This window comes from Heptranchias perlo, chromosome 13 (genome assembly GCF_035084215.1).
Source record: "Heptranchias perlo isolate sHepPer1 chromosome 13, sHepPer1.hap1, whole genome shotgun sequence".
Taxonomy (NCBI): Eukaryota; Metazoa; Chordata; class Chondrichthyes; order Hexanchiformes; family Hexanchidae; genus Heptranchias; species Heptranchias perlo.
Window position 1 is genome coordinate 50,572,532 of NC_090337.1, and position 23,515 is coordinate 50,596,046.

The 23,515-nt window shown below is 41.5% G+C and overlaps 2 protein-coding genes across 4 annotated transcripts in view; one reads left to right on the forward strand and one right to left on the reverse strand.

Moving 5' to 3' along the window:
* Nucleotides 1-1,344: 1,344 nt before the first annotated feature.
* On the reverse strand, nucleotides 1,345-2,534 carry LOC137331095 (uncharacterized). The gene is made up of 2 exons (XM_067994697.1): nucleotides 2,300-2,534; nucleotides 1,345-1,914 (listed from the first exon to the last, which is right to left on the reverse strand). Exons 1-2 carry the CDS (start codon nucleotides 2,442-2,444, stop codon nucleotides 1,784-1,786), a joined length of 276 nt encoding a protein of 91 aa, XP_067850798.1. The 5' UTR covers nucleotides 2,445-2,534; the 3' UTR covers nucleotides 1,345-1,783.
* A 5,861-nt stretch (nucleotides 2,535-8,395) lies between these two features.
* LOC137331582 (ubl carboxyl-terminal hydrolase 18-like) overlaps nucleotides 8,396-23,515 on the forward strand; it is a 39,711-nt gene continuing 24,591 nt past the window's right edge. Inside the window, exons 1-5 of one of the 3 annotated variants that reach the window (XM_067995471.1) lie at nucleotides 8,396-8,871; nucleotides 14,130-14,267; nucleotides 14,423-14,593; nucleotides 15,837-15,981; nucleotides 18,147-18,243. In XM_067995471.1, the coding sequence (XP_067851572.1) occupies nucleotides 8,545-8,871; nucleotides 14,130-14,267; nucleotides 14,423-14,593; nucleotides 15,837-15,981; nucleotides 18,147-18,243 (878 nt within the window). In that variant the 5' untranslated portion in view covers nucleotides 8,396-8,544. The remainder of the gene's footprint in view (nucleotides 8,872-14,129; nucleotides 14,268-14,422; nucleotides 14,594-15,836; nucleotides 15,982-18,146; nucleotides 18,244-23,515) is intronic. The other 2 variants (XM_067995472.1, XM_067995469.1) reach the window with 2 other exon arrangements.

A 23,515-nucleotide genomic window follows, 5' to 3' on the forward strand; every position in this document is an offset into this window, starting at 1 on the left:
CCTAAATACCTCGGGTCATGATCCTGGTGGTTACCCAATGGTATCCACCAGCAGTGACCTCATGGCGTTTGTGGGGTCAGGATAGGACACCTGATTTGCATCGGGCAGGTGGGCACATGTGCCACTTCGGACACATCTTTGGTTCTTACCTGCCGCAAACTCCAGTACCCGCCAGCCCATAGGGAAGGCCACCCACCTGATCTTGGCCATTATCTCTTTGGCCTCCTGAGCAAGGGGGCTGATCTGCAAAGAATTTTTGAAAAAATATATAATGGCCTTCTGAAATAATGTTTTGAAACAAAAACAGAAAACGCTGGGAACACTCAGCGGATCTGACAGCATCCGTTGAGAAAACACGTGAGTCAGTTGATGTTGACACTGTTCTGAGGAAGGATTTGTACCTGAAATGTCAATTAACGTGTTTTCTCAACAGACGCAGCCTGATCTGCTGACTGTCTCCAGTGTTTGATGTTTTTGCTTCAGATTTCCAGCAATTGCAGTATTTTGAGTTTTGATCAACTTCCTAGGCCTCTCTTCTGTAGAATGGATTGGGGGAGAGAGCAACAATTTCCCTTGCTCAAGATTGCTCCCTTCAATGTAGATTCGTTAATGCCAAAGGTACATCCACTTTAAAGAAAGAAAGAATTTGCATTTATATAGGACCTTTCACAACCTCAGGACATCCCAAAGTGTTTACAGCCAATTAAAGTACTTTTGAAGTATAGTCACTGTTGTAATGTAGGAAACGTGGGAGCCAATTTGTGCAGAGCAAGGTTCCGCAAACAGCAATATGATAATGACCAGATAATCTGTTTTAGTGATATTGGTTGAGGGATAAATATTGGCCAGGACAGCGGGGAGAACTTCCCTGCTGTTCTTCAAATAGTGGCATGGGATCTCTTACAGGAAATTTTTAAAGTTATATAGTAGTTTATTTTTCAAAATGGTGAACCTACCTGGTGTCTGTTAGGGTTCATGAAACACATTTCCTGCTCAATAAGGTGATATGCTCTAATTATTTAGGCTACGCATTGATTGTGTGTCTTAACTTGCTGCTGTCAGTAAGTTAAGTTGCTGCTCATCAACTAATGTTGTGCCTGGGTGGAAACTGATGGAACTTACTGACAAATATCTGATGTGCTTTATTGATTATAGTCATAATTATCAACCTCTAAATCCATTAATTTCACGTGCTACTGCACAACCAAATTATTGAGAATATTAATAATAATTCCATGTGGTCCTATTGGGAAGGAACCCTGTAAGTGCCCACATCATCATATGATCTTTTAAATATAATACTTAATAGTAATGATATCAGAAAATAAGGTTATTGCCTAGGAACATATGTAAAATGTACTTTAATATTTGCTTTTATCAGTGAAAGTTAGAAAAATTGCACATTTGTTTTCATCTACTAAATAATCACTGGAAAAACACGGAGAATTTTCAAATCATAAAATAAATCCACATTTTGAAACAATTTGGTATAGATTTAACCAAAAAGGACAGCAGACCAAAAGAACAAGCTTTTCTACATGTTCAGCACTCAGTTAAATATAATCAGTTGACAGATTTATCAGTACAAGTACTTAACCTCCACATATAAATGTTAACAGAACAATTTTTAAAGCCATAACATGTATGGTTGTTAAGACCATGGTTGTGACTGCATTCCTCTGTAATAACATAGCGAGATGAGGGTCACCAAAGTTCGATTATACAGAATCTTCAGGATCTTGGGATTTCTTCAGAGGTGAGTTTAGCTCTCTAAACTTTCTCACTATAACATTCCTCCAGGCAGACGTAGCACCATCATGATTGTGGATTTGTCCTTGATCTCATAATCAGAGAATTTGCTTTGATCTTCCAATTGCTTGTTGGCAAAAAGGAGACGCAGATCCTCTGCGCTGACTATTCCAGAAAAAAACAAAGAGAGAAACTGAGAAAAATCCAAACTTAAACACAACCGCAAACACATCCTAAATATCATCATTACTAAATCTTCTGATTTTAGGATTAAATACATTTAGATCCAGCATCACCTCCAGAAAGGTGAAATCCAAAGTTAGGGTTAAACCCTATAACACCCAAAGATTTCAATATCAGCATAATGCAGTTCTGCTGTGACACACACAGCCACTCTCCCATTTAGTGTTTACAACTTCTGGGAGGCAATTTTCAACTTTCATCACCTGGAGGAGCGGATTGCCCACCCATTGTAGAACCCACCCAATTTTCATCCCTTTGATTTCACACGGCCACTCATTAGACATATAGCACTTCTTTACCCACGTACCTGATTGTCCTGGCAATCTCTCCTGCAGTTTCTCCTTGAACTTCAGGACCTTCATCTCATTAAATTCTGTCTCTGACTGTGAAATATCTAAAGTGATTTTTTCCCCTTTGAACCCCATCACAAACACTTGATAGATTTTCCCCATTGTACCGTAACAAGGGTTTTGCAAGCTGATTTTTCTCCTCCGTAGTTCTCGAAATCTATTGTAAACAAGTTAGATTCAGTTTCACTTTTAGTTTCAGGCAGTTTGATGGAACTGCAGCACTAAGCAATTTCCTTAAAATGCTCCACCCGAATTGTATTATTAAACTACAAGCGTTTTACCACATTAGGACTATTCCACAACACAATAAAGGAACAATTGCACACTCTGGAAAGATCATCTTATTTAAGTTCCTGCAAATTACGTGGCCATCCTCCAGACTTTCTTGGCTTGATTTTCCTCAATTTTACTACCCGATTTTGGACTGTTTCAGAGCAGTTGGAAATGGAAAACACTGTTTAACACTGCTTCTCGGGGTGTAGATGTTTCCCTTGGTGCCGACAATTGTGCCATTTCTGTCCTAATCTACTTTGCTCCCTCATTGGCGGGGGGCTGGGGGGGGCAGTGTGGTAATGTGGCTGCTTGTGCTTTCCTCCCAAGTCTTTTAAGTATTGAGGTGTCTTGTCTGAGGGCAGCAGAGGCTCCGATAGTGTTTGCTGCAGGCTATGTTTCATCGACTACAATGGCAGCCTAGCCCTGATTTATTTCTGTCACATGTGCAGGCATCTGAGGGGCCAGGACCCGTGAAATCTAAGCCCTAAGGCTCAACCAAGGCTGATGTCTCCTGATTCTCTGGTCAACAGTTGGTGCCTCTTCATCTTCCACCACCAACTCCTCCTGGCCTATCATGCACTGTGCATTATTAACCTGTGCACTTCTCTCAGGCTCACAAGCTACTTTCCCATATTACACCCCCCCCCCCCCACCCCAATGAGTGTCTCTGGGTTAGTGTTTGGGAGGGAGAGAGTGAATGATGGTGTGTGTGAAGAGGGGGCAGGTAGCTCTGATGCAGATGGGCTAGGTTTTTCTTGCTGCACTTCCTCTGCTTATTATTGTGGCACACCTAGAAGGGCAGGGAAGAAGAGAGGTTAGCATGGGTATGTGAGCAGCCATAGCACTTTCAATACAAGTTATGACTATAAACATTCACAGTCTATTGTGATGACAGATTATTTGTGTGCTGAGCTGTTGAAGAGACCTGAAAATATGAATTTAGATCTAACTTGCAGCTGGCACCTCCCCATCTATTGTCACCCACTGCTTCTCCTTATATGCCCGTCCGAAAGCTTCAGGACTTCCTCCTGAAATGGGGTGAGAGGCTGGAGGCTGGGGGATCCATCACCTGTTGTTGTTCTCTGGCATTGGTTATGGTCACTTTCTCCTTTCAGAAGAAAGTAGATGGCTTGCTATCATATGAAATCCAACCCAGATGCCAATAATCATTCCTTAATGGGGATGGAAAAGATTCCGAGTCAGAGCAAGGTGACGCCAGTGGGTAGAATTCCTGCCCCAATGCACTTCCAGTTGGAACATTACCACAGAGGAAAATCTAAGACTTTATGTTGTTGGCTGTGTTATGACTTGAGCTGGTTTTCCAACAGACCCTATTTTTCTCTACTACTCCTCTCAAATGTTCATTATTCCCCACTTTGGACAAGACATTGGCACCTCCTACTGGACAACAGCTATCAAAGACTTTGCATTCCAAAAACTGTGGAGCTTTTTTTCCCTTATCCTAAAATTGCTACATAACACATTGAACCATGGGCTAGGGTTAACATCCATTCCCATTCAATAGGCAGCTAGTCTATATTTTCTTCCACAAACCTTTTTGGAACACCTTCACATTGTCCATCTCCGACTCTTCCCTTCCTCGACTTCTCTATTTCCATTTCTGAGGATAGGCTATCAACCAATATCTATTAGAAGCCCACCGACTCACACAGCTACCTTGATTATACTTTCTCCCATCCCGCTTCCTGTAAGGTTTCTATTCCATTCTCCCAGTTTCTCCGTCTCTGTCGCATCTGTTCCAACGATGCCACCTTCCATACCAGTGCTTCTGGTATGTCTTCCTTTTTCCTCAACTGAGGATTCCCTTCCACAGGGTTAACAGGGCCTTCGACCGTGTCTGTCCCATTTCCTGCACTTCTGCCCTCACCCCTTCCCCTCCCTCCCAGAAGCATGATAGGGTCCCCCTTGTCCTCACTTTCCAGCCCACCAGACTCCACATTCAACGGATCACCCTCCGCCATTTCTGCCACCACCAGCGTGATGCCTCCACCAAACACGTCTTCCCCTCCCCTCCTCTTTCAGCATTCCAAAGGGACCGTTCCCTCTGTGACACTCTTCCATCAACCCTAACACCCGCTCTCCTTCCCACGGCACCTTCCCGTGCAAGCACAGGAGATGCAAAACTTGTCCTTTCACCTCCTCCCTTCCCACTGTCCAGGACCCCAAAGACTCCTTCCAGGTGAAACAGCAATTTACTTCTACTTCTTTCAATTTAGTATACTGTATTCACTGCTCATGATGCGGTCTCCTCTACATTGGGGAGACCAAACGCAGATTAGGAGATCGTTTTGCTGACCACCTCCATTCAGTCCGCAAGCGTAACCCTGAGCTTCCAGTCACTTGCCATTTTAATTCTCCGTCCCACTTCCACGCTGGCCTCTCTGTCCTTGGCCTCCTACACTGTTCCAATGAAGCTCAACACACGCGCAAGGAACAGCACCTCATCTCTTGATTAGGCAGTTCACAACCTTCCAGACTCAACATTGATTTCAATAACTTCAGATCATAACCATTTTTTTCAGACAGCAGGTGCTGGTAATGATTCTGCTGCCATTTACAGCTCCTCTAGACCCAGCTTTTTTTTCTATCCTTGTCCCATTACCACCCTCCTTGCCTTGCACCATCATCCCTTTTGTCATTTAATCATCCCTGCCCTCCACCCTATCACAGACCTTCCCTTTTGTTCTTTCCTTCTGTTTCCCACCACCCCCCCCCACCCCACCTATCCCTGGCTTGCTTAAAATTTGCTAAGTCTTCAAATTCTTCCAGTTCTGACGAAAGGTCATCGACCTGAAATGTTAACTCTGTTTCTCTCTCCATAGATGCTACCTGACCTGCTGAGTATTTCCAGCATTATCTGTTTTTATTTTAATGGGCAATCTTATTTAGATTTAAATGATGTCCAATCCCATACTATAAGACAGGACTCCATAGTCTGCATAACCTGCCCATATATAGTAAAAGGCCAGAATTGTTTTGGCATTCCAGGAAATGACTTCTTAAAAAATTCACGAATTTGGTCAAAATGTTGTCTTTCTTACTGGCGGCTTTTCTTTCTATACAGCAAGTTTTTTTGTGAAACTTCTAGCTTTGACCTTAAAACACTGTCTGAAGTCTTCTCTTTTTTGAAATGTTACTAATTCTTGCGATATTAAACCAGGCATTTTGACAACTTGGTGTAAGCATATGGCTTCTTTAGCCCACAGCCCTCTTTCTTTTTAAATAACTTTCACTAAAATATGAAGCTATTGCTCTCTGAAACATGTCATATGTCTTTCTAGAATGTGGTTCACCAACCTGCTTCAGTAACTATCACCACAAAGTAAGCCAGTTGTTAGCAATGGTCATATGACTCGTTTCCAATTGTTGCTTTACACTTTATCTTGCATTCTACTGGGTGGCTTCACTTACTGAGTGTGGTAAATATATTAGTAAAAGTGATCAATCACATGTTTCAGTGTGCGTTCCCATTCCCCCAAACATCATTCTGTTGTTCTTGGCTAAACTAAAGTGTCAATAAACAGGCTAAAAGCTGTATTTTTATTCTCTGCTGTGTATGACAGCATAGGCTAAGTCTAACAATTAACCCGAAGTGATTAATGACTTATTAGACAATACATAGGATGCCCACCTGCCCCTGCCCCCACCCCCACATTTCCTGTTATCTTAGATGGTTGAAAAATAGTACACTGCTATACTGCATACAGGCTAAAACTACTTTTCCACATTTATTTACAGATAAAAATAACAGAGGAAGACATATCAGCCATAACAGTACAATAGCCAAACTTGTGCTTTACACAAACTGGGTTGACCGTTTCAAAATAAAGGCAGCATTTGTAATTCTTAATTCAACATGTTCTTAGCAATGCACTGCCCCTGATTGTATATTCCATTAGTTTCACATCCTGTTGTCCTCTACATTTATTGAGGCTCGGCAAATACAAGACTGGAGACAACGAGAGAATGCCTGGATTATAAGGATGTCTTTTCCTTTGATGTAGAGCAGTCTCTTTTAAGATGACAGCATCCACCTGCTTTCATTGCATTGGGCTTCAAAGCAACAATAGTGTTTTAACCCGTGTCAATTACACCAATCCTAAATCACCCCTGGAGAAGGAGCACGCGGTGTTTGCTGGTACACTTGAGTCTTTCCGCAGCCAGTGGGCACTGCAGGGGCTGGAGTGCATCCTGGATCAATACAATAAAATTATTATTTGACTGTTATCATTTGTTTATTGATTTGTTTTAAATAAAACACACCCTAACCCCCCTTTCTTATATAAAAAAATAAAAATCCTAAATCACATTTAATAATAATGCTTAATAATCATGGAATCCATCCAGCAGTTAATTTGCAATCTCTAAAACCACACAGAGCTACATCACAACTCCATCTGTTAGCCACTAAGTCTGCTTGTGTTTCTGATAATCTATAATTTGACGCATGGAGATAAATAAAACCTATTTATAAAGAATGGGTTTAAAATTTTATTACACATAACACACAGAGAAAATCTTCTCCTATAGTTGCCATGTGCAGTGATGTTGTAAACAGGGTTTTTGGAATACATTTACTATTTATGTGCATTTAGCAAACAGCAGGTAATTTCACATAATTTCTTCAGATGAGATTATTTATGCAATTAGAATTATAGTAAATTGATACGGTACCTTAAGTTTGTCTCGATACCACAGGACTGCATGATGTAACAAGAGAATGTGGAATTTATTGAAATATTGGAATCAAAGATGTGAAAGACTATAGATATTAATTTAACGTTTCAGGTCAATGATGTAAGGTCATCGACCTGAAACGTTAACTTTGTTTCTCTCTCCACAGATGCTGCCTAACCTGTGGAGTGTTTCTAGCATTTTCTGTTTTTATTTCAGATTTTAAGCATCCACGGTATTTTACTTTTGACATTAATTTAATATTTTGAATAGTTTGAATAATTAAATCACTCCCTTTGCAGACTTGGGTGTGACATGCATTTTGTGTGGGAAGCAATCATTTGTAATCTCTCTGAATGTGTAAATTATAGAATTGTTGATTTCAGCTCAATAATTTTCTCTCTGTGGCGGGGTGGGAGGGGAGGGGAGCATGCAATTATTGGCAGAGTCCCATGGAGCCTCTCCTAATATTAACACTCCCAAAGGGCCCTGTCCTGGTTCCCGAAAGAATGCGATAGTGTGAAATGGGTGAAATCGGATCAGTCAGTCGTTACACATCTCTCCCAATTTGAAATGAAAATCCGGGGAGATGTGTAACAGGAGGCTGATTCGATATCGCCCATTTTACACTATTGCCCAAAGTCAAAATTACCCCCAGTGTGAGTTGTTGTCATTGCAGAAAATATTTTTAACATGCAACAACATAATTAAGCTGCTAGTAAATCAACAAATAGATAAAATAGACAAAACCTGATGACTTTGCAGATAACCTGGGATCACTTTGCGAACCACTTAAGATCTTTTCACAGATCCTATAGGGTGAGGGAACCATTGTAAACCAATGTTTCAGCCAGCAGGACTTTCATTCAACATTGAAAACAAACCAGTCAGCCAGAAGCCCCTAACGTGGACAATCTTAGCTTTAAATCTTGCCCTGATTTGGGAGAATTCTTTTGGTAGAGATTTAAAAAAATAGTGACTGCTGGAAATCTGAAACTTTTTTTAAAAAGCAGAAAATGCTGTAAATATGTTTTCCAGGTGTTGGTGGATCTGCTGTGCATTTGCAGCAGTGCTTGTTGCTTGTCTGGTGAGGTAGCTCGTTGTTACGTGTCGTAGGGAACCAAGAACGCAGAGTTTCACTTTCTGCAGCTCTGACTATAAAATGGCGCGACAATAAAGTGTGAAACAGACAGTTTCTGTGAAATGTAACCAGTGAGGTTTAGAAGCCGCGATAATGTCATTCGGTAATAGGACCCGTCCTCGCGTCGCCCACAGTGAAGTTGCATCTCGAAAGACGATCGGTAAAAGCTCTAAATCTGCGGAGGAAACTGGAGTTGAGGAATCCTCCTCCCCGCGTAACAACCAAAGCAGTCGGGAGAGAACGGGGCGAATCCAGGCCAGATTCAGCTCCACGCCCCAGGTCAGAACCAGCCAAGGGACCAGCACCAGCACCGGCTCCAGGATCCGGAGCAGCTCTGAGACCAGAGTTAGTCCCCGGACCGGGGACGGCACCCTGCAATGGTCAGTCCAGAGGCACCTCGGGGATACAGAAACAACCCAGGTAACAGCAGAACTCATCCCCGCTACTGTAAACTCACTGTCAACAATTGGAGCCCTGGATAAAACTTTCTGTAGCCGCAGAGGAGAGAAAAACACTTTGGGGGTTTGCTTTCTTCGCCCCATCCGAATCAAATATTTCTATTTCTCTTATGCCCTCAACAAGATACATCACTCTGCAGCACTGAACAGAGTATATATTTAATAGGTTAATCCTGTATATACACAGTAAAACTTATTTTTATGCACGTCAGTTTTTAGGGGTATGCCTATTTTAAACAATACATTTAGATAAACAGTAAAAATCTGATTTGGATTAGAAAAATTACTGTGCAAAATAAAGCATCTAACAGACTCTAAATCAAATGCTTTACTGTTAAAATCCTCCGAGATCTCTGCACTCTCTAGTTTTGCGCATCCCTGATTTTCATCGCTTCACCATTGGCGGCCATGCCTTCAGCTGCCTAGGCCCTAAGCTCTGGAGTTCCCTCCCTCAACCACTCTGAGTCTCTACCCCCCTTCCCCTCTTCAAGACGCTCCTTAAAACCTACATCTTTGACCAACCTGACCTAATATCTCCTTATGTGGCTGAATGTCAAATTTTGTTTGGTAATGCTCCCGTGAAGCGCCTTGAGATGTTTTACTATGTTAAAGGCGCTACATAAATGCAAGTTGTTGTATGGTGCACATACTACAGTACACTGAGTCAACACCAGTTCACCCTACAAGACCCTACTTGCATCCTACTTGCATTTATATAGTGCCTTTAATGTAGTAAAAAGTCCTGGGATATATGTGCAGAACTTTGATTCCCCAAGCAGCTAATTGCTTATGTTGAGAGAATCAGCAAGAGTGTCACTTTTCTCCCAGCATTAAAAGGATTCCATACAAAGTTTAGAAAATTCCCAAGGCCCAACCATTAGAGGACATCTTGCACCTCGTGGCTTCAGACGTGTCATAGAGTGCATGCAATGAATTATTTTGAAGTGCAGTTATTGCTGTTAGGCGCTGTATACAAAACTTGTTATTTTGCTTTAAAGCTGGCTACAAAGGCAATTTGACCGAGAAATGTAAAAATAATGGAGCAGTAATAGTAGAGGACTTCAATTACCCTAAAAAATACTAGGGAAAAAAACCAGTGTGAAGGGCATGGAGGGTGAAGAATTCCTAAAATATGTACAGGAGAATTTCTTAATTAATATTTTTCTAGCCCAACGAGGATGGAAGCAATGGTGGATCTAGTTCTGGGAATGAAGTAGGGCAAGTGGTGTGTGTTTCAGTGGGAGAACATCTGGGTAATAGTGATCATAATATGATTAGGTTTAAAGTAGTCATGGAAAGAGACAAAGAAAAATCAAAGGTGACAATATCCAACTGGAAGAGAGCCAATTTCAGTGGATTGAGAAGAGATCTAGCAAAGGTGGACTGGAAACAAAGACTGGCCAGGGAAACAGTAAATGAACAATGGCAGGCCTTCAGGCAGAGATAGTTCGGGTGCAAACCAAGCATATTCTCATAAGGAGGAAAGATGGGGCATCCAAAGCTAGAGCTCCCTGGATGACAAAGGAAATAGAGGTTACAACAACACAGAAAGAGGTTTATGACAAATGTCAGGCACAGAATACAATAGAATACCAGGCAGAATATAAAGAGTGCAGGGGGAAATTGAAAAAGGATATAAGAAGGGCAATGAGAGAATATGAGAAAAGATTAGGGGGTAACATAAAAGGGAACCCAAAAATCTTTTTATAAACAAAAAAAAAGTAAAAGGATAGTCAAAGGAATGGTGGGGCTGACTAGGGACAAAAACAAAATCTTGTGGAGGCAGAGGGCATGACTAAGGTACTGAATGAGTACTTTACATCTGTCTTCACAAAAGAAGAGGATGAAGTTACTATAGCAATAGAGGAGGAGGGAGTAGAGATATTGGATAGGATAAAAATAGATGGAAGTGAGGTGCTAAATAGTTTGGCATCACTCAAAGTTAACAAGTCCCCCGGTGCAGATGCGATGCATTCTAGGTTGCTGAGGAAAGCTAGGGTGGAGATAACCGAAGCTCTGACCACAATCTTTCGATCCTCCTTGGATATGGGAGTGGTGCCAGAGGACTGGAGGATTGCAAATGTTACAACCCTGTTCAAAAAGGGGAGAGGGATAAATCTGGTAACTACAGGCCAATCAGTCTAACATCAGTGGTGGGAGAACTTCTAGAGACCATTGTCAAGGACAAAATTGATTCTCCCTCGGAGACGCATGGGTTAATAAGGAACAGCCAGCACGGATTTGTTAAAGGCAAATCATGTCTAACTAACCTGATTGAGTTCTTAGATGAAGTAACAGAGAGGGTTGATGAAGGCAGTGCAGTAGAAGTTGTTAATATGGACTTTCAAAAAGCATTTGATAAAGTAGGATGGGATTAAAGGGATGGTGGTAACTTGGGTACGTAATTGGCTGAGGGATAGGAGGCAGAGAGTAGTGGTGAATGGATGTTTTTCTGACTGGAGAAAAGTATACAGAGGGGTCCCCGGGGTCAGTATTAAGACCATTGTTTTTTTTGTTATATATAAATGACCTGGACCTGGGTGTAGGCAGTACAATTTTGAAGTTTACAGATGATACAAAACGTGGCAACATAGTAAATAGTGAGGAGGATAGTAGCAGTCTTCAAGAGGACATAGACAGACTGGTGAAGCGGCCACACACATGGCAGATGCAATTTAATGCGGATAAGTTTGAAGTGATGCACTTTGGGAGGAACAACATGGAGAGGCAGTATAATCTAAATGGTACTATTTTGGGAGGGGGGGGGGGGTGCAAGAGCAGAGGGACCCGGGGTGCATATTCACAAATCTTTGAAGGTGGCAGGGCAAGTTGATAAGGTGGTTAAGAAAGCGTATGGGATACTTGACTTTGTAAATAGGAGCATTGAATACAAAAACAAGGAAGCCATGCTAAACCTTTACAAATCACTGGTTAGGCCTCAGTTAGAGTATTGTGTACAATGCTGGGCACCACACTTTAGGAAGGGTGTCAAGGTCTTGGAGAGGGTACAGAGGAGGTTTACCAGGATGATACCAGGAATGAGGGACTTCAGTTATGTGGAGAGTTTGAAGATGCTGGGATTGTTCTCCTTTAGAGCAGGGAAGGTTAAAGGGAGACCTAATAGAGGTATTCAAAATTATGAGGGATTTTGATACAGCAAGTATGGAGAAACTGTTTCCTCTGGCAAGTTTGTTGGTAACCAGAGGTCATAAATTTCAAATAATTGGCACAAGAACTGGAGGGGAAATGAGGGGATTTTTTTTCACACAGAGGGTTCTTAAGGTTTGGAACGCATTACCTGAAAGGGTGGTAGAAGCAGATTCTATAGGAATTTTCAAAAGGCAATTAGGCATGTACATGAAGAGGACTCATTTACAGGGTTATGGGGAAAAAGCTGGGATGTGGGACTAAATTGGACAGCTCCTTCAAAGAGCCAGCACAGGCATGACAGGCCAAATGGCCTCCTTCTGTGCTGTAAGATTCTATGATTCTAACTTATTTCCCTCAGAACTACTGCAATCCCAGTCTTCGATCACAAAAAATTAGCAGTTATTCAACTGCAAAAAGGTACTACTTCACATCCTCTATCACAGAGTCTTTGATTCCAGTTTTCAACTGCAATGGCCATTGCAATAACCTAACCATTAGGGGTCATGTTTCCAGCAACCTACTGGCTAAAAGGCCATCCTTCTTCTGACTTACTCTCAAGAGGCCACACATCCATTAACTTCCCCTTAACAGGCCGGTATCTAAAAGGCCACCAGTTCCCCTCATACACCCTTAAGTCACTGTTCCAGTGACTCACCCATGAAAGGCTATGGTTCTCATGACCTGTGTCTTAAAGGCCACAGGTCAAGTGACTCACTCCTAAGTGGCCACAGTTCAGCAGACCTGCATCGAAGAGGTCACTGATCCAATGACTACTCACAGGAGACCATTGTACCTCTAACTTACCCACGAGATGCAATGATTCCGGCGACCTATCTGCAATAGGCCTTGTTTCCCTTGATCTATCCTGAAGAAGCTTTAATTCCCCTGATCTACCACTAGAAGGCCACAGATTGAGTGACTTACCTGCAAAAGGCCACATCTCTCATGATCCATCTCTAGGAAATCACGGTTCACTGCTAAGAGACAACAATTCCACTTATTTGCCACAAGGTGGAGAAAATTCCAGTTTCTACAGTATTGGTTTGATCGTAAGTACCTCTGAAAATGCATTAACATTTATATATAAAAAAAAGTCATGTGCTGATAAAAATTGACAATATGTGCTGCTTTGGTTTTTGTTTTTAAATCCAACTCAACAATAAGTTAAACTGTATTTGGCTGAACTTCAACGAAGTTCTGGTCTCCCACCAGAGTTATGGAACCCCTGCAGAATTTAGCCCCAATATAATACAGGCACCATCCTACCTGTAATGTAATATACCTGTAGTATATTCAGTTTAAGTACTGTAGACTTCTAACCTTCTGCGTTGTAAATTTCTATGGTTCTATTGGGAAGAGGACAAGATAGTGGGATTTAACAAAGGCACAGGCACGATGGGCTGAACAGTTTCCTCCAGTGCTGTAAACTTCTGTGGTTAAGTGCTTGTAAAGAATTCCTGCTGTTTAACAATTCAGTGGTGGCTTAACATCATGAAGATCAGTTGCTGGGAGTAAAGTTTCCAGGGAGCAGGAGGTGTGTGGGTAAGTGGAGGACGGTCAGAGTATGTGATCACAGACAATTAGGGGTTGTGATGTGGTGGGAGGGGAAGGTGGGGACGAGAGGCCTACGGTGGTATACCAGTGAGGATAGAAACTGGGAGCAGGAATCAGCTGTAACAGCAATCCAGTGACTAGAAATTGGTTTGGCAGGTAGATCAAAGCATTAGGCTTGGGGTTAGCAGGAAGCTAAAGTAATCCAAAGGGTTTGCCTTGCCTGACATCACAACATTTTATAAATTGAATTGTTTACAAAACAAACTGTTAAAAATATGTAATTGCCCAGGACATATTGGGGGCAAGCATTTATATGTTCCCTCCAGAATTATGTTACTGTTATTGGACAAATACATTTATGGCAAGTTTACAAATCTTGTCTGATTTTGTTCAGAGAAGGTGTATAGTAGCAGAATGTGGCACTGTACAATAGCTAAAGTTTTATAACAGGTTTGCTTTATGCCAGGTTATATTATATTGTACATGTATACTATGTATGTATTTTGTTGATAATAGCAAAGATTTCCAGATAAGTCATATGATGGAAAAAACATGAGAGAAATACCTTCTGGAGATTTCACTCAGGATGTGGATAGTCAAGGCACATTTTGCAGATTAAGGCAACATCCCTGTTATTCAAAAAAGGAGTCTATGGTGAGTGTGATTGAACAGTATTTTTAAATGTACTTATTTATTTAAAAAATTAACTTCATCATCAAATGATTTTTTTGGTGTTTATATGAAGTACAGATTCTTGCAGTAAGGTTAGATGCGCTTTAATCTTTACATTGCTCTGCTGATTCTTACAGAGAGATTACACCAGTCAAGTCCAGTGTAGTGGGCTGATTTACGAAGAACTACCATACTCTAGAGATAACATAAGACAAGATTTGTTAAGCATGGACAAAAGGAATCCAAGTTCTATACATTTAGTAAAGTCTAGTGAACCAAATGTCCGAACAATCTCAGATGTGCAAAAGGTAGTGATCTCATCTTTGATATCAAGAATTGGTTGACTGATGCATTTGTAAATTGTTTAACCATGTTGGAGTATGACAAACCTCCCCCCTAAAAAAAATGCCAAATTGCTTATCCTCAGTTGAATGCAACTCCTTTCCCCAAATGGTACTGGCACCACAGGAGAATCACAAAGGTGATTCAGCAAGAGAGAACCATAAAAGTTTGCAGCACAGAAGGCGGCCATGCAGGCCCATTGTGTCTGCGTTGGCTCTTTGCTGAAGCAATCCAAAACTGACCCTGGTGCCCTGTTCTCTCCCAGTGCCCTGATTCTTCCTCTGCTTCAAATATTTATTCAATTCTCCTGTTAAAAAAATTCAATGAAGTCTGCTTCAAATAATCACTGTGGCAAAGCATTCCATGCTCTAACAACAATCTTGAGTAAAGAAATTTCTCTTTACCTCTCATCACTTTCTTAGTGACAGTTTTAAATTATTGACCCCCCCCCCCAACTCTGTCCCTGGCTCCCCAACCAGAGGAAATAGTTTTCCCCTCTTTACCCTTTCAAAACCTTTTTATAATTTAAAAAAAATCTCAATTAAATCCTCTCTTAGCCTTCTCTGCTCCAGTGGAAATAGTCCCACTATCTTATGTTTCTTGTCCCTGTTATCCTGGTAAATCTACTCTGTATGCTGTCTATGGCATTAATGTATTTTCTACAATGGAGTATTGTACTACACCCTGTACTCTAACTGTAACCAAAGCATTGGCTTGAACAACTCATCATTAATTCTTTACTCTTGAACTCTATACTCTATTAATAAAACCCAAAATACTGTTGGCCTTTTTCATGGCCATATCAATACTCACTAAAAACTACGTGTCCCCTGGATTCAGATATAAATAATATTTGACAGTAAAGGATTGCCCATGTTTTCCATTCATTGGTGTTTAAGTGACATGACATTGTGGTCAATAATATACAGAATGAAAAGAGGTATTTGTACATTAAGTGAAATAGGCAGCATTATTCTATGATGGTGATTTGAAATATGGAACTTGACACAGGTTACACTGGCAAGACATATTCCTTCAACTGAAATAACATAATTATGTTGTCACAGACCTCTTGTTAAATAAAAACAGGAAATGCCAGAAATACTCAGCAGGTCTGGCAGCATCTGTGAAGAGAGAAGCAGAGTTAACGTTTCAGGTCGATGATCTTTCGCACAGAATGATTCAGCTCCATATGTTTATCTGTTTCAGGAAATAAAATTAAACAGAGATTTAATGCAGCATTCTCTTAGAAGCACAATCCAGGTTCACACAACAGATTACAGTAACCATGAAAAAAACACTGTTGACCTAGACTGTGAACAAAGGAGACCCACAAGATACTGTAATAATCAAAGTAAGTGCGTGCTGATGTGATAGACTGAATTGGAGTACACACTGGAAGTGAAGCTAACAATGAAAAACAGACTTTTAAAAAACAAATCTGCCTCTTCAGTAGATGCAGTTTTGTCCCATAGGCTCTTTTCCCTGGATGGGGGTTTACATTGCCGATGGTAGCAACTTGGAATAACTTAATCCGTTTCCCGTATTGATTTTATTTTCTATGAATGTCATCTGTATTGCTATATTGTCAGCATATACAGCCATTACAGCACACAACGACCTTTATGTTTAGCAAGAACCCCATTCACATCACATTATTTACCAGGGAGATTAATAAGGTGACATTAGAAGAAGAGATCAAAAAAGAAATAAAGACATTGAAGATAGAAAGGGGGGAAATAATTGATAAACTAATCAAACATAGAGAGGATAAAACCCTTGGTCCAGATGGATTGCATCCATGCATTTTAAAAGAAATTAGGGAAGAATTAGAAGGGGCACTATTACATATATATAAAAATTCATTAGAAAAGGGAATAGTGCCAGAGGACTGACAGAAAGCTAATATGATTCCTATATTTAAAAAGGGAGATAGAACAAGTCCAGGGGACTATAGACCAGTTAGCTTAACATTGGTGGTAGGAAAGATAATGGAATCTTTACTCAAAGAAGTACAATTTTGAAATTTGCAGATGGCACCAAATTGGGGGGTGTAGTTAGTACAAAGGAAGAGTATGTCAAAATGCAAGAAGACATGAATAAACTTGCAGAATGAACTTCAATATAGATAAGTGTGAGGTGATGCATTTTGGTAGGAAGAATAAGGAGGCCACATACTGTTTGGTTAATAAGAGTCTAAATGGGGTAGAGGAGCAAAGGGATCTCGGGGTACAGATTCACAAATCACTACAAGCAGCAACCCTGGTTAATAAGGTCATTAAAAAGGCAGACTAAACACTGGGGTTCATTTCTAGAGGGATAGAATTGAAAAGCAGAGAAGTTAAGTTAAACTTGTATAGAACCTTGGCTAGGCCACACTTGGAGTACTGTGAACAGTTTTGGTCTCCATATTATAAAAAGAATATAGAAGCATTGGAGAAGATGCAGAAAGGATTCACAAGGATGACAACAGAACTGAGAGGATATACTTATCAGGAAAGGCTGAACAGGCTGGGCCTCTTCTCTCTAGAAACAAGACGACTAAGGTGTGACCTGATAGGGGTCTTTAAGATTATGAAAGGGTTTGATAGGGTAGACATAGAGAAAATGTTTCCACTTGTGGGGGAGTCCAAAACTAGAGGTCATAAATATCAGATAGTCACTAATAAATCCAATGGAGAATTCAGGAGAAACTTCTTTGCCGAAAGAGTGATAAAAATGTGGAACACGCTACCACAAGTTGATGCAAATAGCATAGATACATTTAAGGAATAAGCACATGGGGGAGAAAGAAATCGAAGGGTATGCTGATAGGGCTAGATGAAGTAGGGTGGGAGGAAGCTCATGTGGAGCATAAACGCCGGCATAGATCAGTTGGCCTGTTTCTGTGCTGTAGACTCGATGTAACTGTCATCCATTTAGGCATAGATATGCAAACATTTGGTGGACATATGAATGCTGTGTGTGGAATGAAATTCCAGAGCACCAGCTTAGCCCACTAGTAGTACTCTTACCTCTGAAGTCAGATGATTGTGGGTTCAAGTCCCACTGCAGGATCTGATTGCATAATTTAGGCTAATGCTTCAGTGCAACACTGAAGGAGTGCATTGTCAAATGAGATTTTAAATGGAGGCCCTGTCTGCCTGCACAGGTGGATGTAACAGATTCTATGACAATATTCCAAATTTCCAGTCTTTACACTGCACCTCAAGCAGTGCTATTTAAACAGGTTTGTGGAAATTTACTGTGTTCAAATTGACTGCTGTGTTTGCCTCCGTCACGATAGTGACTACAAAAATGTAATTCATTGGATGTGAAATGTGTTATATAATTGCTTTACTTACTTACTTCCTGAATAGATTAAATACCTTGGGGGAGAATGCACAGCATAGTTTGTTGACAGCCTGACTGAACTTTAAATGTCATCGAATTAAAAGATGTTTGCAGCAGCATATCATCAAACATAAAGGAGATCACAACAAAGTGTATAATATAACAATATAAAATTTCTTTTCATAGTATTTGTGGGACTCACCAACACAGGCAACAACTGCTGTGTTAATGCCCTTCTGCAGACCTTGTTTATGACTCCAGAATATAAAAACTTACTTTTGAGGTAATTTCTAGTTTTGCTGACCTGTTTGGTTTTTGTTTTAGAACAATCAAGGCTATTTTTCATACCACATAGTTTAACCTCTACAATATTTTGCAAACTTAACCATATTTGTGATATAGCTTTTTATATTTCTTTACCATATACACACACACAATACTATATTAAACTAATTTTATATTTTTAAAATTGATATGTGTGTTACTCATTTTAAGGAATCCAGACTCTGAATTTCACCCTTCATGATACCAGTAATAATCTAGAGATAAGGCTGTTATGGCATGGCACTAGTACTGACTTTATGCCATGGCGTAAACTTGATTTTTCCCAATTCAGTTTAAAACAGGTTGTGTTGTGGTATTTGCTTCCATCCAAACTAACATGGAAATGTCATGGAAGTGAGAAGCAGATGATGCAGAGAACAAGTGTGAAATCTTTTATGTTCTTCGTGCCAAATGTAAATATCTGTTGGAAAACCAGGTGACATACAGTGTAACCATGTAGACAGCCGTTTAAGGATCCAAAAGCAGACTTATTTATTAAGATCACACATAACAAGTCAGAGTTACTTGAGACATCTTAGGATCTCCCAATTACTAGAGAGGGAAAGCAGAAAGCAATTACAGCAAAGATCAATACAAATCCCAGGTCAGAGGATGAGCAGGAGCATCAGAGCTGAACGTCAAATGTTTCATGAAGCATGAAACTACCCAACAAAATGTGACTCTGCTGATGGAAAAGCAATCCATCTGTTAACTTCTGAAAGTATTATCAGTGTAGAAATAATCACAGTGGGATTATAGAGTGAAGAGTCAGATTGATCGGGTGACAAGAAATGGTTTATTTTATAGACATTCCTCCCTATCTGACCTGATCTTGTTAAAATTTGATAATATTTTAATGTTATTTAAACATAAAATGGTAGAGATTCCGGCAGCGCAAGGGTCATGTTAGGTAGGGAGTTGCAGGATTTTGACCCACCGACGATGTCATTATCATAATGCCAGTAACTGCACAACAGGGGTGCACACCCAGCAAAGAAGTTGAGAATCTTGTACTGCTCCACGAGGGCAATCCACAGGCTGATCACCCAAAGATTTCGGGTACTTCTCCTTTATCTTCTTGGTCACTCCCATGTTGGCAGACCAAGAATGAAATGGCAGATGATCACTGTTGGTCTTACGATAGCATATTTGACGGGATTTCTGGGAACGTTCTCTGATTGGCATTCCCAAGGGATCTGTACTGGGACATCAGCTTTTCACCATATGTATTAATGACTTGGATGAAGGAATAGAGAGTTGTATATCCAAGTTTGCAGATGACACTATGTTAGGAGGCACAGTTAGTTGTGTAGATGGGAGCAGAAAGTTACAAAGGGACATAGACAGACTAAGTGAGTGGGCAAAACTATGGCAGGTGGAGTTCAATATGAGGAAGTGTGAGGTCCTCCACTTTGAATCAGAGAAGGACAAATCAGAATATTTTCTTGATGGTGAGAGATTAGGAGCTGTGGAGAAAGCAAAGGGATTTAAGTGTCCGTGTACACAAATCACGAAAAGCTAGTGCACAGGTACAAAAAGTAATCAAAAAGGCTAATAGAATGTTGACCTTCATCTCATGGGGGTTGGAATTTTTAAGTGAGGAAGTGATGCTTCAGCTGTTCAGAGCCTTGGTGAGACTCCACCTGGAATACTGCGTTCAATTTTGGGCACTGAACCTCAGGAAAGATATATACATCGATTTACCAGAATTATACCAGGGTTTAAAAGGTTACATTATGAGTTCAGGTTGCATAAACTTGGTTTGTGTTCCCTTAAGTTTAGAAGGTGGAGAAGTGATCTAATCGAGGTCTCCAAAATAATAAAGGGATTCGATAGGATAGATACAGGGAAACTATTTCCTCTAGCGGGGGAATCCAGAACAAGGAGACATAATCTTTAGGAGTGAAATCAGTGAGAACTTTTTCACACAGAGACTAGTGGAAATCTGGAACTCTCTCCCAAGAGGCTGTGGATGCTGGGGGTCAATTGGAATTTTTGAGATTGAGATTGATAGATTTTTGTTAGGTAAGTGTATCAAGGGATATGGAACCAAGGCAAGTAAATGGAGTTGAGGTACAGTTCAGCCATCAAATGGGGTGTTTACTGATGCATTCATGTATTGTGTGTTACTTGTAGGTCATCTTCATTGATAACTTAGTCCAAAAAATATATATTGATGATAAAATTGGTTATCAACACACTCCAGTTTTACCAGCTGCTTTTTCTTTATTTCAAAATAAACTTTATTCATAAAATTTGTAAAGGTACATACAATGCAATTCAAGTCACTCTTCAAACAATACAATACAGGTCATACAATTTGCAACGGTACATACAGTACAAATCAACAGTCCCGGTACAATCAATAGTTACGCACCATACACTGTAAATACTGTTCATGGCACCCTAGGGTGCCTCATTGCATTACAGTCATTACTGGTTACAGATACAGTACATTTTGTTATGTTCATTTATCATTTTACATTCTGCCCGAGGGGGTTATTCCCTGATTCCAGGCCCTCGGTATACAATGGCGGGAGGGCTCTAAACGGTGGCCTTTGTGTAGGTCACACCTTGCTTCAGTGCATCCCGCAGCACGTACTCCTGCACCTTGGAGTGTGCCAACTCCTTCAGCTGGAAGACCAGCATGTTTTGGGCGAACCAAAGGGCCTCCTTCACTGAGTTGATGGTCTTCCATCCACAGGTGATATCAGTCCTGGTGAGCGTCCCGGGGAACAGTGTCCTATGATACCGAACTGTCTGGGATGAACCGGGACAGATACCAACACATCTCTCTCCACACCCTCTGCGCAAAGGGGCAGCCCATCAGGAGGTAGAATTCGGTCTCCTCCCCGTCACAGCCTCAAGGGCAGCTCGCGGTGGCGCTGATGTTCCGTGCGTGTTGGAAGGACCGCACTGCGAGGGCCTTTCTCGCCACCATCCAGACTACATCCTGGTGCCTGTTGGTCAGTTCCGGGGATGAGATGATCTGCCAAATGGCCTCGACCGTCTGGTCATGAAAGGAACTGACCGAGTCCACCCTCTCCGTTCCTTGCAGGACTCTGAGAGCGTTTCATATCGACCACTGTCTGACGGCCTTGTTGAAGGGGTTCCTCCTCAGGAACTTCTCCACCTGGGACAGGTTGTGGGGGGGGCGGTCCAGCTGGATGGACGTCCTGCGCCTGCTCGGCCAGCGTGGCCAGACCCAGCCTTCTCAGTGTGTTGAACAGGTGGAAACCCAGCATGTAGTGACACTTGGTGTTTGCGTACTGGGGCTCTACACATATCCTGAGGCAGCCACACACTGCTGGGCAGCAGTGCCACCTACTGGCAGTCCATGAAAGGAAAAAAACACTTGAGTTTTCAGTGACCTGTCATTTTCTGATACACTTCGAAGTTATAGATTTCTATCTCCTAGGTTAAGATGCAAATCTGTGTTGATTACTCCATTAATTATAGGACATATCAAAAATGAATCTAATGTTTAATTTGATGCTCAAATTGTACTCATTATTTATTTGAAACAGCAATATATTTTGTTTATAAATGTAAGGAATCTTACAACACCAGGTTATAGTCCAACAGTTTTATTTTAAAATCACAAGCTTTCGGAGATTATCTCCTTCATCAGGTGAGTGAGTGAAAGGTTCTCAAATCGCATATCTTATATTAGGCTGGAACACGATCACACCAATCAAAGGTGTTGTTGGTGTTCAGACAGGTTAGCTACGGAAAACCGTACATCCCAGTATACTGAATACACAATGGGTCAGATTACAAAGCCAGAGAGAGAAAGAGACCCGAAAGGCAGAGAGAGAGAGAGAATGTCCAGTTGTATTAAAACAGATAACTTTTTTTTCCTGCTGGTGGGGTTACGTGTAGCGTGACATGAACCCAAGATCCCGGTTGAGGCCATCCTCATGGGTGCGGAACTTGGCTATCAATTTCTGCTCGACGATTTTGCGTTGTCATGTGTCTCGAAGGCCGCCTTGGAGAACGCTTACCCGAAGATCGGTGGCTGAATGTCCTTGACTGCTAAAGTGTTCCCCGACTGGGAGGGAACCCTCCTGTCTGGCGATTGTTGTGCGGTGTCCGTTCATCCGTTGTCGCAGCGTCTGCATGGTCTCGCCAATGTACCATGCTCCGGGGCATCCTTTGCTGCAACGTATGAGGTAGACAACGTTGGCCGAGTCACAGGAGTATGAACCATGTACCTGGTGGGTGGTGTCCTCTCGTGTGATGGTGGTACCTGTGTCGATGATCTGGCATGTCTTGCAGAGGTTGCCGTGGTAGCGTTGCAGGAAAGGATGCCCCGGAGCATGGTACATTGGCGAGACCATGCAGACACTGCGACAACGGATGAACAGACACCGCGCAACAATCGCCAGACAGGAGGGTTCCCTCCCAGTCGGGGAACACTTTAGCAGTCAAGGACATTCAGCCACCGATCTTCAGGTAAGCGTTCTCCAAGGCGGCCTTCGAGACACACGACAACGCAAAATCGTCGAGCAGAAATTGATAGCCAAGTTCCGCACCCATGAGGACGGCCTCAACCGGGATCTTGGGTTCATGTCACGCTACACGTAACCCCACCAGCAGGAAAAAAAAGTTATCTGTTTTTAATACAACTGGACATTCTCTCTCTCTCTCTCTCTGCCTTTCGGGTCTCTTTCTCTCTCTGGCTTTGTAATTTGACCCATTGTGTATTCAGTATACTGGGATGTACTGTTCTCCGTGGCTAACCTGTCTGAACATCAACGACACCTTTGATTGGTGTGATCGTGTCCCAGCCTAATATAAGATATGCGATTTGAGAACCTTTCACTCACTCACCTGACGAAGGAGATAATCTCCGAAAGCTTGTGATTTTAAAATAAAACTGTTGGACTATAACCTGGTGTTGTAAGATTCCTTACATTTGTCCACCCTAGTCCATCACCGGCATCTCCACATCTTGTTTATAAATGGTAGGGAATGGCCTAAAGGGCCAAATTTTGCTGTGAGCCATTTGTTAGATTTGCACTAGCCCATAGACTTTCTATAGGGTTTTGCAGGGCAGCGCAGCACCCTCGACAGGGCATCTGGGACCTGTGTGAACAGGGCAAGCAACTGTGTATCTCCGCAACCAATCAGATTGAAGAATTGTTAATGAGCAGCACAGAGTCTGAACCGGGAAGCGTGAGTTAGAATAGTGAAATCAATGTTAAATCAAGTACAGAAAGCAAAATATA

Coding starts and splice junctions, on each gene's coding strand:
- LOC137331095 (XM_067994697.1), bottom strand. CDS start 2,444: ATGGGGAAAATCTATCAAGTGTTTGTGATGGGGTTCAAAGGGGAAAAA. Junction 1,915..2,299: donor GAGATTGCCAGGACAATCAG/GTACGTGGGTAA, acceptor TTTCTGGAATAG/TCAGCGCAGAGGATCTGCGT.